Here is a 14696-nt window from a genome sequence, read left to right on the forward strand (position 1 = left end):
CATAACAGGGGTGAGAAAAAAATATCTAAAAATATAGGAAAGTATGACTCTAAAACCACAAACTGGCTGGGGCCTTCAAGGGTAAATGATTTTTAACTATTTTTTAAAAGTTAGTTTTATTACAAGTTTAAAATGACCCATTAGGATTTCGAGTTTTGTGATTATCCAGATTTTTAATGAGTTTGTTTGTGGGCACACCCATTGACACACTCCCTTGCCCGATTTAGAGCTTGGTTCAGCATGGCTGCTGAAATATCGAAAGCTTCTACCACGTGTTCTCCAGCTCATTTTATGCACATATGTCTAGAAAACATGGCTAATTTATTCTATGAGAGCACACTGTGTTCATTATGATTTGCTGCTTCCCCTCTCTATTCTCAGAGCAGTGTCATTCACACCAGTGTTTCCTCTAATTTTTTATGTTCATGTGCGGAATGAATTTTGTTATGTGCACCGATATGAAGGCGATGTGTGACACATCGCCTTCATATTGGTGCACATAACAAAATTCATGTGGTGGGGGTGTCTCTCAAGAGTTTGCTGGATTCACCTCCCACTTCCTGGGTGCATTTCCTGACAATACTGCTTTTGAATTAACTCGGTATATGCATACAGTAAACATGTCAATAACACAGACAACACATAATGTTCACAAATCGCTACAGGCAACTCAAAATCTGTCACAGATGTTTATAAAAATTAACTGCCCAAAACCTCTGTTATGGGAGAGTTAAGGTTACCCATTGGTGCCTCATGCCCATCCAGAATATCAAGTTCAGCTCCACTAAAATCTCTGAAGATCAGGAAATGAAGAGTTAAGATAAATGCCGCCACTCCCCCTCCCCACAATGCAACCTTAACTGTGCCACCGTGGCACTGGCAATTGTTTAGTAGGGGTGATGCCATAATAAGTAGACACAAAGAACAGCTAAGAGAATGAGCCACTGTTTTTGTGCTGTGGTTAGTTCCAGATTTGAATGGCAGCATTTACCTGCATGCATTCCAGCTGTGTTCACTTTGTCGTGTCTATCTGTGCTGAACAACTGTGGGATTATTTGGGGCAGGTTGGTATAGCCATTACTGTGTAGAAGAAGAGGTGTACATGTGCTGTCAGGTAGGCCTTATTTCAGCACTGAGTTCCACAGGTTGTGTCAAGAGCAGTGCACAGGGGTCTTCTTGTCACAGGGACTGTTAGAAGTCCAGTGGCATTCGTGACTGTGCTCTCCAGGGCTAAGTGAAGGCAATGTCTCGAAGGGAATCCTGAAGGCCAGGGAAAAGGAGTGGGAACATTTAGCAAGTGTGGGCTGGTTTGTGTGGCACAGGCTCAATGTTTGGGTGTAAGTAGCTCCTGTCTGCTGTTATACCAATAAAATAAAACCCAGCAGGATCTTATTAAAGGGGAAAAGGCAAAATACCACATTTATTGTGAATACAGAAAGAATCATAGTAAGCAGTTAGTTATAGCTATAGCATTCCATTCAATCTCATATTTATTCACACATTCATTCATACACACACACACAGAGGTTCTGCAAGGTTGTTATCATAGTTACCAGCCTTAGAGTTGCTCATGCCAAGCCACTGGCCAGGTGGCCTGGACATGAGGAGGGAGCAGGGCCTTGTCAGATGCTCATCTGATGCTCCTGGAAGTTGGTTTGCAGAATCAGACCCCAAAGTTCTCACTTTCTAGAGTCCATTTTTATAGGAATTTCTTCCTATGCCAGTCTATGGGAATTGCTTCATCATGCTGTTGCTGAATCAATCAGCAGATGGCACATTCCTGACAGCTCCGTGCTGCCAGATGTTATCCTGTTCTTTGGTTCTCCCATTCTTGAGGGTGTTGGGTGGATTCCAGTCTGCCCTCCGGGGGTCCTCTGGCTATTTCCACTTGACGCCTTCTTCAGCTGATGGACACTGGATTCTTAGGCTGGCACCTCCCTGATCATTCAGTTATTATCCACACCAAGCATCCATCCACATACATCCTCTATCTCTATTTTAATCACAATTGTTAACAAAGCGAGATGAATACAACAAAAGGGAGGGGAGTCTCTGGGTGCTGTTTCTGTTGTTACAGAGTATTGCTTTGAGTCTCTCTCTGTGTGAGTAGTTGTTGTTACAAAGAATTGCTTTGAGAACAGACTCTGTCTTAGAACGTACTAACACAATTAGCAGCTTGCAAGTTTCACACATAGAGGGAGAGAAACAGTACCAAAGACCAAGAGACCTCTTAACCAGTAATACCCTGGAATTCAAACCATGGGGAATCAAACTCATTTGTGACTTTAATACAGAACTTCTTTAATATGATCCAACATAATCCCCCTTTTGACACTAAGATTTATAATCATCAGTGTCTCTTTCTATGTAGCCTATTCAAGAGAAGGTACTGTGAGGCAATTTGAGTTTGTGATTTCAATTCATCCCACATACATGATCCTAGTGATGTATCTTTACTACAAGGTTCTGGGGCAACAGGCAAGGTGAGGCACACCCACTTTTGAGGAGTCCATTCGGTACAACCTCTAGTATCCAATAGCTTTCCTCCCTCCCCAGCCCACTGGCTCGAGGTCCAGAGTAGCCAGAAGGATCCCATGTGTAATATGGGGAGTGGACTAACCTTCAATACCTTTGCCTCCATGGACTGTTGGTGTGCAATTCTGACAACAATTTCTCCCATTAACAAATCTGGTTTTACAATACTGGAAACGTATTGCATCCATTCATATTGATAAGTGTCAAACAATGATCTCTTTCTTTGTTTTAACAAATGCATCAAACCCTTAATATTTCCCAGTATGACCCAGAACATTTTGTGTTCCAAAGTAGCTAGGGCAAGTATCTGCATTTCAGTGCATCCCATAGCTATGGCTGTGTAGTTTCCTATTTCTAAATTTTTTCTTATGCATAAGCCATGTGGTAGTATTAAGCCATTGCCAAAGATTCCATCGGGCTTTTAGGTTACCCCGACCAATTTGGACCAAGTCTACATTGGCATGTACTTGTTTTTGTATCAGGCTGGCCTGTAGCTTGGACAGAGAGCTTAATTTATTTTTAATTACCTGCAGGTCTGCAGTATTTTTTTTTTAAACACACAACAATGCTAGCAACAAGACAAGACAAAACATAGAACACAAAACACAATTTCTATTGTGACAGTATATTCATGGTATTGGGTTGCTCTTCAGCTGGCATCAACTTTTCCTGATTTTCTGAAGGACAAAAGAACATGTTTCTACCCCTTTTTGGGGTGGCAGATTATTGCTTCAAATATTTCTTTTACAAATACCCTTGCTGATTGCAGGCAAAACAGAGGAATTACCCCCATATTTTCCTGTTTTTTTGTTCTATAGGCAGGCCATGTTTCAATGGCTTCTATCTTTTAAGGGTTATGGGGAAATTATCCCACTGTTTAGTCATTAAATCCATGAGGTGGGGTACCTCAGTTTTCCTTCTTATACAGCAGACCAAGTTTATAACGTTTTTCCTGCTGTGTTAAGCTTTAAGTTTATTTACAGGTAATAGCTGAGAAGCATCATTACCATATGATCTTAAAGGATTTTTCCAAAAATTATACACACTATACATTGTTACAGGGGTACTTATTAACATTAAATTTATGTAAATTCTCTTGTTATCCCATGCCTTTTTTTTAGATAATTTGTTTGCTGACCAGGTATGTCCTTTATCTGCAGCTCCTTTGTGCTGCTAGTTCTTTCCTTCCTTTATCATTTAGGTAATTTGCATTTTCACAGACGCTTCCTGCTTTTGGATTTAAAGCCATCAGCAGCTCAGAGACTCTATCTTAAAAGGGACACAATCAACTTTCACCAGAGTTTTGATCACTTTTTTAACTCCTCCTTCCAAAACACACAGCAATCTGAAAAAGAAAACCCAACCTATTGTGGCTCCCTTTGGAGCCCTAATAGCATTTTAATTAAGTCACATGGTATGTTTGCATTTCTTTTGCCCCTTCTACAATATACCCTGCACATGTTCTGGGGCAAATGCACATTCTGAAGTGAGCTATAGCTCACGAAAGCTTATGTTCAAATAAATTGGTTAGTCCCTAAGGTGCCACTAGTACTCCTTTTCTTTTTGCGAATACAGACTAACACGGCTGCTACTCTAAAACCGATTCCTTCCATAGTTTAACTTCTATAACATTATCCATATCAATTTTTACATAAGGTGTAACTATTTCTTTTTTTTTGCTTACAGAGTTTTCATGTACCTTTATCAAAGTGACAGTCTGATTACTCAGAGCCATTTTAAGACTCAGTGTTTCTAACATTGCTTCTTTTTGTTTTGCGCACCTCACCCCTGCTGTTGCTTCAGAGGAGCACTCTTTTTTAATTTCTTCTTATTTATTTATTTACTACAGCTCTCATCTGCTATTTTGTTACAAAACAAACAAACTCCAGAATTTTTTTTGTATTCTCCTGATTTTGACTGCCCTGCTGCAGCCGCAACTTAAAAACATTTTAAATTTTGTAAAGCATTGAGTTACCTCTTAAGAGTTAAATGCCAAATCCCAAAGCCAAACAACACTAATCACCTCTGTCTGGCAAAAAGGTCTTTCAGTTTTGCAACTTTGAATTAAAGAATCAAATGGATTTTTAGTGGCATTATTTAAAACAAAAACAAAACCAGTTGGTCCTTAGAACTTTATATATTTACACACACACAGATAGATACATACATATTTTCCATTCCTTAACATCCCTTCCACACTGCTCTGTCTTTTACATCTTACATTCCCTCTATACATTTGAGGCAGTTAAGTTCCAATAATGTCTCTTATGTTCTTTTAGCAAATTTGACTAAATTGTCCATAGTCAAATGATTTTAATCAGATAGTTTATTTTTGCCTGGCTAATTTACAGACATTCCTTTGGAAAAGGGCCCATTTTTCCTTCAGAATGGCTGCAAAGAAACCAAGAATGCTCTCTCTAACCCTTTTCCTTTTTAACATTTTCACAAAGTTTAGCTGCTTAATTCCCTCCAGCCTCTGCAGAGTTAACTTTTTCACTCTCTTTTCTCTTTGTAATTATGCCTGGGGGTGCCCTACATAGGACCTTCTCCCCCTTCACCTGCTGTAATGGCTACTACCTGTTTAGAGGCAAAGCCCAATTTTTGTCTCAGACTCTTAATTAGTGATTCACAACGACTATGTTTTGCAGGTGCTCTGCCCTGCTTCAAGGTTAATTTCTTTACCATACCTTGGAGCACATGATTCTCTTTCAATTTTCTCAGAGGCTTTAGCTTGGTCTGCCAGGAATCTTTCTCTCTTTTTGCATTCCTGGAGAGCCTTTCACTATTTTCAGCTGACTTTGGGTATTTGTAGCCAGCACCTTCCAATTGTCTGCTCCTTTTCTGTTTGTGCCTTTTCCTCTTTATATGAAGACAAGTGGAGGTAAGAATCCTTACATGCCTCCCACAACAACCAAATTGCTGCTGCATCTCTTTTGGCAGCACTAGAAGGTTTGTATATGAGGATATACTGAGCCAATCTATCCTCTAGGTCCGAAATAGTGCAGACATCAGCTAGGGCTTGTTTAGTCCAAGGACTGTGCCCAAATTTTTGAAGGATTTGTTTAAAAGGTGTAATTTCTTTAACAAAAGGTGAGGTTGGAGTTCCTTCTGACTCCATTCCTCCCTCTGATACTGGCTTACCCTGTTTTCTTTTAAACATCTTAACATGGATATTTCAATCTCTTTGTCACTCCTGGTATTACTTAGCAAGTGACACAGCCTAGATTCTGAAATCATAGCTTATCAAATTTCCTTGTCACACCTGGCACAGGTCAGCGAGTGACACAGCCTAGATTCTCTGAACCTGCTACTCCTTATTCCAGCAAGTAGCTTAGCCTGGCCCTTAGGCCTTCTTGCTGCCCCTGACACCTCAGTGAACAATAGGACTTAGTGACAGGTTTCAGAGTAACAGCCGTGTTAGTCTGTATTCGCAAAAAGAAAAGGAGTACTTGTGGCACCTTAGAGACTAACCAATTTATTTGAGCATGAGCTTTCGTGAGCTACAGCTCACTTCATCGGATGCATGCCGTGGAAACTGTAGCAGACTTTATATATACACAGAGAATATGAAAAAATACCTCCTCCCACCCCACTGTCCAGCTGGTAATAGCTTATCTAAAGTGATCATCAGGTGGGCCATTTCCAGCACAAATCCAGGTTTTCTCACCCTCCACCCCCCCACACAAATTCACTCTCCTGCTGGTGATAGCCCATCCAAAGTGACAACTCTTTACACAATGTGCATGATAATAAAGTTGGGCCATTTGGCCAGCAGGATAGTGAGTTTGTGTGTGTGGTTTTTGGGAGGGGGGCGAGAGAACCTGGATTTGTGCAGGAAATGGCCCAACTTTATTATCATGCACATTGTGTAAAGAGTTGTCACTTTGGATGGGCTATCACCAGCAGGAGAGTGAATTTGTGTGGGGGGGGTGGAGGGTGAGAAAACCTGGATTTGTGCTGGAAATGGCCCACCTGATGATCACTTTAGATAAGCTATTACCAGCTGGACAGTGGGGTGGGAGGAGGTATTTTTTCATATTCTCTGTGTATATATAAAGTCTGCTACAGTTTCCACGGCATGCATCCGATGAAGTGAGCTGTAGCTCACGAAAGCTCATGCTCAAATAAATTGGTTAGTCTCTAAGGTGCCACAAGTACTCCTTTTCTTTTTGCGAATAGGACTTAGGTTTAGTAATCGTAGCTTAATCTATACACTTTCCCCTGCTACCTTCCCGGAGGCCAGCAGGTCTGGTTAACCTGTTCTTCCCTGCTACCTTCTCGGAGAGACTCAAAGCAATACTCTGTAACAACAGAAACAGCACCCAGAGACTTCCCGCCCTTTTGTTGTATTCATCTCACTTTGTTAGCAATTGTGATTAAAATAGAGACAGAGGATGTATGTGGATGGATCCAACACTGCTACACCTAACATAAACCCAAGTTTTGCCTTAGCAAGGAGAAGGTATTAGACATTGCCCGACAATGCCCATGTGCTCTGTTCTCAGCGAGTTCTGCAGTGTCAGTAGGGGTAGAGCACTAGTACTGTATGCGTGTCATTGGTGTGTTGGAAGGTCACTCTAAAAGAGCAGGTGAGGTTGTGTTGAGGGGTGATATAGACTTCAATTCTGCATTTCCTGGTTTTCTGAAGTTTAAGTTCACATTACATTAATTCTTAATTTTATGATTCCAGAGATTTTAATGTAGCTGAACTCGATGTCCTGGAAGAACATGAGGCACCATGTGGCAATCTTAACGCAACATTTGTTTGTTTGTTTTTGGGGGGGAGAAAGGGGGAGGTGTTCGTTCTGTTTTAATAACAATTTATCAGCTTCTCCATTTACCACAGCCCAGTTCTTCCTCTCCACTGCCTCTGGCTCCTTGGCCACAAAATGCACTGGTTGTATACTACCGCCTTCACTGCCTCTACAAAGTCTCCTTGTCTCCCTTATCTCTGCCAGTCCAGCACAGCCAGGTCCTCCCTATGGAGGGCTAAGCACCAGTGAGTGTGTGTGTGAGGTGGGGGGTGGAGGGCAGCAAGTGTTGAAGAGCTGGGTAGAGGATGCAGGTACTAACACTGAGTCACCGGGGACATGTTTTGAAGGGGGGACAAGAATTGGGAGTGTAGATGTTGGGAAGTTTGGGGGGCAGGGCTGAAGACCACCCTACATCCCCCAAGACATGGCTCTGACCCCCTCCCCTTCTCTCCTACACTGCTCTGGCTTCCCCTTCTTCCCTAGAAGCAGCAGCACTGGTGGGGAAGGGTGAGCCTGGAGCCTCTTCCCCACTGCTAGAGGCATCGTGGAGGGAAGGAGTCCCTTGATCAAGGAGCACCGGAGGGAAGAGGTGCCTCTAAGCCCCTCCCCTGGCCTAGTAGAGCAGCCATGGGAGGAACTTTTGAGGGACGGGGATTGTTGTAGGGCAGTGGGGTGGGAGATCACCAATGGCTCCACTTCCCTTCTCCTCCAAGTATGTCACTGGAGTGGAAGGTACCCAACTTCCCTCCATTATGGCTCTGCTCTGTCAGTGCTTCTGAGCTCCCAGAGGGCAATGGCCCTTTTCAGGATGACTTCTTGTTCATCAAGTATATATAGAAAAATGACATTTCTCAAAACCCAGTTTTTCATCAAAGTTCTAGTCATTGGACTGGCTCTTTAACCACAGTATCCGGATAACTCCTTATATTAATAAAGGTTGTCATCTATGGGTGCATTGCCACTGTGTGGCTGAGCCAGAGCACAACCCTAAGGGGAGATGGTTAGCAAATGTACAGAACCCCCACCCTCCAAGGCTCTAATTCCCTGTATTCACTAGCTCTGCATAAAAAAATTATAAAAATCTGAAAATGTTATGAGCAGCTCATGTTAGGGAACTGTGTATCAGAAACCTCTGGACCCAATGACCTAGCAACTTGCTTTCCTCTGATCACACTCAGTCCCATTATTCAGAAAACAGCTGAAGAGCATGAGTCATGGTCACATTACCCCAGCTGCTTAATAGAGCCTTTCATCTTCCCTCTATTCAACAAATGCTAATTTCCTTGACAATACTTCTAAAGTAAAATCCAAGTCTGCATGGGGATTTTAGAGCACTTCAAAATATCAGCTCTTAAAGCATAAACTTTGGTCTCAGGGCAAAAGGCTTGAGCTGACCAGGAGTTCTAAACGTAACCCTCAACAGCTTTTGAAATATTGCTTCTATGAAGGGACAGAGAGTACTGTGCCCTAGCGGAGATAAATCTTGAGTGGCTCAGATCAGTGTGCAAAGGATTAGAGTCATAGCTTGAGTGCCAGGTGTGTGCAAGAAACATTATAAAAACCAGGTGATTTTGAAAACATATAATTTTTAGGAGGTCTGTAAATCAGGAATGCTTTGCTCAAATGACCCCAAGTTTGAACCAGTAACTCTATCCCACAGTCCAATGAAGCACAGTTTTCAAGACAATCCAAGTCAGCATGTGGATTTTTAAAGCACTTAGAATAGTCATCTTTTAAACAGTGACTTTAAACTTAAAATATAATGCAGGGCCTGATTCTCCATTACTCTATTCCTGCAATTTGTGCATGGCCAGAGGATAGTGGGGAACCCTGATGCTTTAAGCTATGGCACTTCCCATATTCAGGGTCTTTGGCACAGGCCTCTCTGACCTCTCAAGTTAGAGCAGCTTCAGGGATGCTTTAATTTACACCCTGAATACCTGGGAAGCAGAGAATAATTACAGAGCAGTAGATGCTGGCTATACCCACATCATGCCAACAACCAATGTCCTACACCTGGAAGTGGGAGCAGAGCTAGTGTAAAGTCCTTATGCCAGCTCTAAACTGGCTGGGGAGGTCCTCTTCACAGGGAACAGTCTCAGTGAGCCATTTATACCCCACTGAGATCCCTTTACGTTGCCAAAGCAGCATAGAAGGACATTCACAAAACTGAGTAACAAGCCCCATTAGAAAGTAGGATTTCTCTAAGTTTCATTTTACTGCTGACACATAAGAAAGGTGGGTGCAAGTTCAGCAGGGAAAAGGAGCTCACATTAAAGGCATGTAGGATACTTCATTTAAATTATTTCTTATTAAAAACTAGAAATCATCAAACAGAAAGATGCTTAACGTGTCATTGAAAAATAATGCTTTTCCTGGGCTAAATGGCATTGGCTTCCTCACTGAACACAGAATCAAATTAAAAGATTTAGTGCTGATATTCAGAGCTCTGAACAGTGCTGACCCAAGCTACTTGGGCGACTGCTTCTCTACATGACCCCGGTTGCCCACAACACCTGAGTTTCTCTGGAACAATGAAACTATGATCTCGTGAATGTGGAAGAGACAGATGTGTCAGCAGTCAGCCTCATGTCTAGATCAGTCACTTCTGCATCAGAACACCACAGCTAACTTCCCCACTTTGCACATGCAAAACTCATTTCTTCAACTCAGCTGAATGAGAGACTCCCAGCAACAACAGGGAGGAAAACAGGAAAGAAAGAGTGATATTTTTAAACTCTTTGTAAGGCGCTCAGCTACCACACTGATGAGTGCAGTATAAATACCTAGAGAGATACACAAAGAGAGGGAGCTTGCTGACTGAGCTGCAGGACTTGGAGATATTTAGCCACATCTTTAGCTGGTGTACGTCAGCACATGGCCAATGACTTTGATGGAGCTACACCAGTTTACACCAATTGGTGATCTTGCCCACTCTGATTTGAATGGCATAATGCCTCAACTGGTGCTGAGGGAAGTGTCCTGGGTAAAAGGCTTTTGCTGCATCTTGGAAGGTGTAGACAGCATTGACCCATAATAGGTCAGCTGGTTCATGGGCTGTAAAGAAGCACAGTCCCCTACCTCAGCCCACTAGATACAGACCTCAGAGCAGTACTGGCCATCCTGCCTCTACCCTTGCAGCCCAGCCAAATTATGGCTGTGCCCTGTGTGGATCGGCAATGGGTAGAGGGTTTCTTGTGGCCTTTCCCCCTTTCTAATGCTCCTATGCCGGTCCAACCACTGTTTGACCCTAAAGTTCTAAAGCCAAAGTAAAAATTCCAAACTTCAGGATAAAAGAAAAAGCAGGATTTCAGCTGCAGTTTAAAAACCCATTTAATGTTTCAATCGAGTCTAAACAATATCTGCCTTTCCATTGCTTTTTAATGCTTCAACAGCTTTGTCCATCACTGTGTCTCCAAGATAAGGCATGTGGGAGAAAGCCATCTTTCAACAATTCCAACCATTTACCAATTCCACATTAATGCACTTGGAAACGAGGCATAGAGGAGTTTGCTCTGTTCTCTCTGCAGTGCTAACACTCTATGCACACATCAACTCCAAAATATTAATGTTCAGAAGTGTACTTACTACAGTCCCATTTTTCTGTTTGAAAAACAAAAGTGATCTTATTATTCCATACAAAAACTTCACCATCAAGCCTAGCAGCTGGATTGAGAGGTAACTCATCTTGATGTATAAGGAATTAGGTGGACATATCCGGAGAAGTAGAGAGAAGAATACTATATTCCCCCTTAGCATCTATTTATAGCAGCCATGCTATCTTGCAGAAAATGAGAAACCAAATAGGTAGCAACTTTCTGTGTACCTATTATCCATCAATCAACCCCTCTTCAATACCTATTTCTCTTCTGACACCTACAGTAAATCAGCAAACCACTGATGGCTAAGCTGAGTAGCACCAACTGATTCTGTTTATTTAATTTTATCAAACATTTAAGATGGTTTGGAACCATCAAGAAAGCGAGAATGGTCTTGTGGTTAAGGCACTTAGGGCACTGGAGATCTGAGTTCAGTTTCTGGTTCTGCCACAGAATCCTCCTGTGACTTTGCACAAGTCATTTAATCTCTTTGCCTCATTCTCCATTTGTAAAGTAGGGCTGGTAATACTTCCTACCCACCCTTTGTCTATGTACTTTGTACGGTGTTTGAGGGAAGTACTATATCTTTCTATGTATATGTACAACACCTAGCAGAATGGAGCCCGAATCCTGGTTTGTGCCACTAGGCACTATTTAATATAAATAAAAATAATGAAAAACAAGCCTGTGCAATAATTATATAACCAATTAATTCTCTTATAATTACCCTTGCCTTCCTTCCAACCTTCCCTCCTTTAATCTGAGCTTTTCCCCGATCAATTTGTGCATCATTTACATCTGTCTAAAAATGTTAGCTAACCTCTGACATCTGTGTAGTAGCGTTCGTTTGGGAAGCAGTAGTGGCTGGCACATTCCCTTGTTTGTCAATCAGATGACAATCATCCTGAAAAAGTCAAAACATTCTGTCACATCAAAATGAACAAGAAACATACATTTGCTCAAATATTAAAAAATGTACCACAGAAAATGTTAAGTTCTATATAGCCCAAAGAATTTTACCTGAACTTGCCCAGAACCATCAGGCTTGCAGGCAACAAAGGGAGAGATGTGCTTTATTTCACACAAGGCACAAACACCAGTGCTGATACATCTTGAGCAACTGGCAATACATAAAACAGATAGCTTGCATCAAATATAGGGATTAAGCAAACACGTTAAGAAATACATTTGTGAACATGAAATTTCAAGTTATGCAAAAAGTACAAACCTAGCAGAACAACACTGTAAATCTTTCAACGACATTAAAATGAGCAACACACTTATCCGTATTATAATCTCCAGTAGGTCCCGTGTTCTACTCACCAAGGAGAAAGAAGAGAGGCTCCCTTCCCTATCTCAGTGTTTATTACAGTCAGAAAAGGAAAAGTGTTGATTGGGGGTATAGGAACACAGGACACAGAACTGGAAGGGACCTCCTTGGATCATTAAATCAGGTCCCCTGCTATCGCAGGCAACCCTGTCATAAATATAATCTTGTTCATAATCTGCCCACATCCTGTGTGAGTAACTCCCACTGCTCTCAGTAAGAGTTTTCAGTGGAAAATAAGCCCAGAATATGGTGCTAAAGAATGGATGTGTAGATATAAATGCCCCTCAGGTTTCAATATTACTATTATTTCATTAGGTGTTACTTTCTGCTGTTAACATCACAACATATGACATCCCTGCTTTAATAGCAGCAAACACCTAAAGACAGAGGTGGGCAAACTACTGCCTACGGGCCACATCTGACCCGCGGGACCGTCCTGCCCAGCCCTTGAGCTCCCGGCCGCGGAAGCTAACCCCTCCCCAGCTGTCCCCCCTCCCCCGCAGCCTCAGCTCACCACACCGCCAACGTTGTGGCCTGCCGCTCCTGCGGGGCAGCGCGGCTGTGTAGCTGGGTCCGGCCAGGCCATGTGGCTGAGAGCTTCTGCTCCTCTGAGCGGCATGGTAAGGGGGCGGGAAGCAGGGGGGTTGGATAAGGAGCAGGAGGTCCCGGGGGGCAGTCAGGGGACAGGGAGCAGTTGGATGGGGCGGAGGTTTGAGGTGGGTCATGGGACGGGGAACAGGAGGGGTTGGATGGGGGAGGGTCCTGGGGGGTGGTTAGGGGCGGGGGTGTGGATAGGGGTCGGGGCAGTCAGGAAGCACGGGGGTTGGATAGGGGGTGGGGTCCCAGGAGGGGGCGGTCAGGGGACAAGGAGCAGGGTGGTGGTGGATGGATTGGGGGTTCTGAGGTGGACAGTCAGGGGGTGGGAAGTGAAAGGGGGCAGATAGGGGGCAGGGGCCAGGCTGTTTGGGGAGGCACAGCCTTCCCGACCCTTCCATCCATAGTTTTGCAACCCCAATGTGGCCCTCGGGCCAAAAAGTTTTCCCACCCCTGCCTTCAGATGAACTTCACACACTTTTCTGGGTCTTCTGTATCCATTCATCCAGGTTAGACCATGGGAGGGTACAGCATGGTCCTCAGCCCTTACACAGGTAAAATGTCCGCTGATTTCCAGGTTACAGCCTTTATTATTTCAGTGGGAGCTAGCATTGTTATAACAACTCTCCTATAGCTGCCAGGGGCTTATAAGAAATATCTCTTTTTATCATTTGTTTTTAAAACAGACACCACATGAAAGCAGCTTTATAAAGCCACAAAAAAGAAGAGAGGATATAGGCCAGGAAAAAGATTTCTCGACCTCTGCTGAAGTGCATCCCCCTTTTTAAATACTTTTAAAAAACAACATGTAAACACCTCAGATACACAGCCCTTAGTCATCATATTTAGAAAACAAACTTACGTTTTCAACTGAAATGTTTCTGACAAATTCCGAGAATCAGAGATGAGTGTCACTTCAACAGCTGAAATATCTGAAAAAAAGATTATCTGTATTAGATGTACGTTGGTTACCCTGCTATAAGAAATAACTAAATATTCATTGACTTAATCTTAGCAGCCAACGTACATCAAGTTGCATCCTGGTTGGTATGTTTGTCCTTTCTCTCTCTCTCCCCTCACATACACACTTTTGCTTTATAGAAAAACAACCACAACAACAACATTTTGTCTTTCTACAGCACCTTTCATCCAAAATTCTCAAAACACTTTACACGCTTTCATGATTTAAGCTTGGCATCACCCCTGTGAGGTAGGAAAGTAATATTATCTTCATGCTAACAGATGAGGAAACTCCCCCACAACGAAAGTAAGTGACTTCCCCAAGATTACACAGCATGTCTGTGGCAAAACCAGAATTTCCCAACTTCCAGGCTTGTGCTTTAACCACTAGAAGGTGCTTCTCTTCACAAACAATACTTCCTTCTCTTTCTGTCTCAAACCCTTCTAAAGACTGTGCTATCTACATAGTAGCAATTTTTATCCTGTTTAAATATTTTATGACTACATGAGTTGATTTGCTATTATTTCAGCCAGTAATTACTATACCATAATTCATTGGCAGCTATGGAATGAAAGAATATCTTCCTCTCAATAAGCTGAATATAACACTCAAAAGCATAGCCAGACATTTGCCACTTAAGCTATAATGTGTGCTTTGCAACAGTCCCTTATATTTTTGTGAGTGTGTGTGCGTGCCCGCATGCACATGCATGCAGAATCAATAACTGCCCGAGCTCAAGTTACACCTACCCACCTACGTGTGTTAGCTGGTCAGGGTCAACCCTGGGATGAACACTGACTTTGGGACTACTCATAGGCTTAAGTACTTTGCCACAATGGGGCCAGAACGCCAGATTTTTAAAGGTATTTTAGTTGTTTAAAGATGCAGATAGGCACCTAGCAGGATTTGAAAATTCACACTAA

General features: G+C 42.6%; 1 protein-coding gene across 1 annotated transcript in view; it reads right to left on the bottom strand.

The window, feature by feature from the left end:
• The window catches only part of PLXNC1 (plexin C1), a gene marked incomplete at its 5' end in the record, with an annotated part of 97288 nt that overhangs the window by 52085 nt on the left and 30507 nt on the right, over window positions 1-14696 (bottom strand). Inside the window, 3 exons of the mRNA XM_084616862.1 lie at window positions 11709-11792; window positions 11909-12008; window positions 13675-13744. Coding sequence (XP_084472988.1) covers window positions 11709-11792; window positions 11909-12008; window positions 13675-13744 — 254 coding nt within the window. The remainder of the gene's footprint in view (window positions 1-11708; window positions 11793-11908; window positions 12009-13674; window positions 13745-14696) is intronic.

This window comes from Lepidochelys olivacea (assembly GCF_965140295.1).
Source record: "Lepidochelys olivacea isolate rLepOli2 genome assembly, chromosome: 1".
NCBI lineage: Eukaryota > Metazoa > Chordata > Testudines > Cheloniidae > Lepidochelys > Lepidochelys olivacea.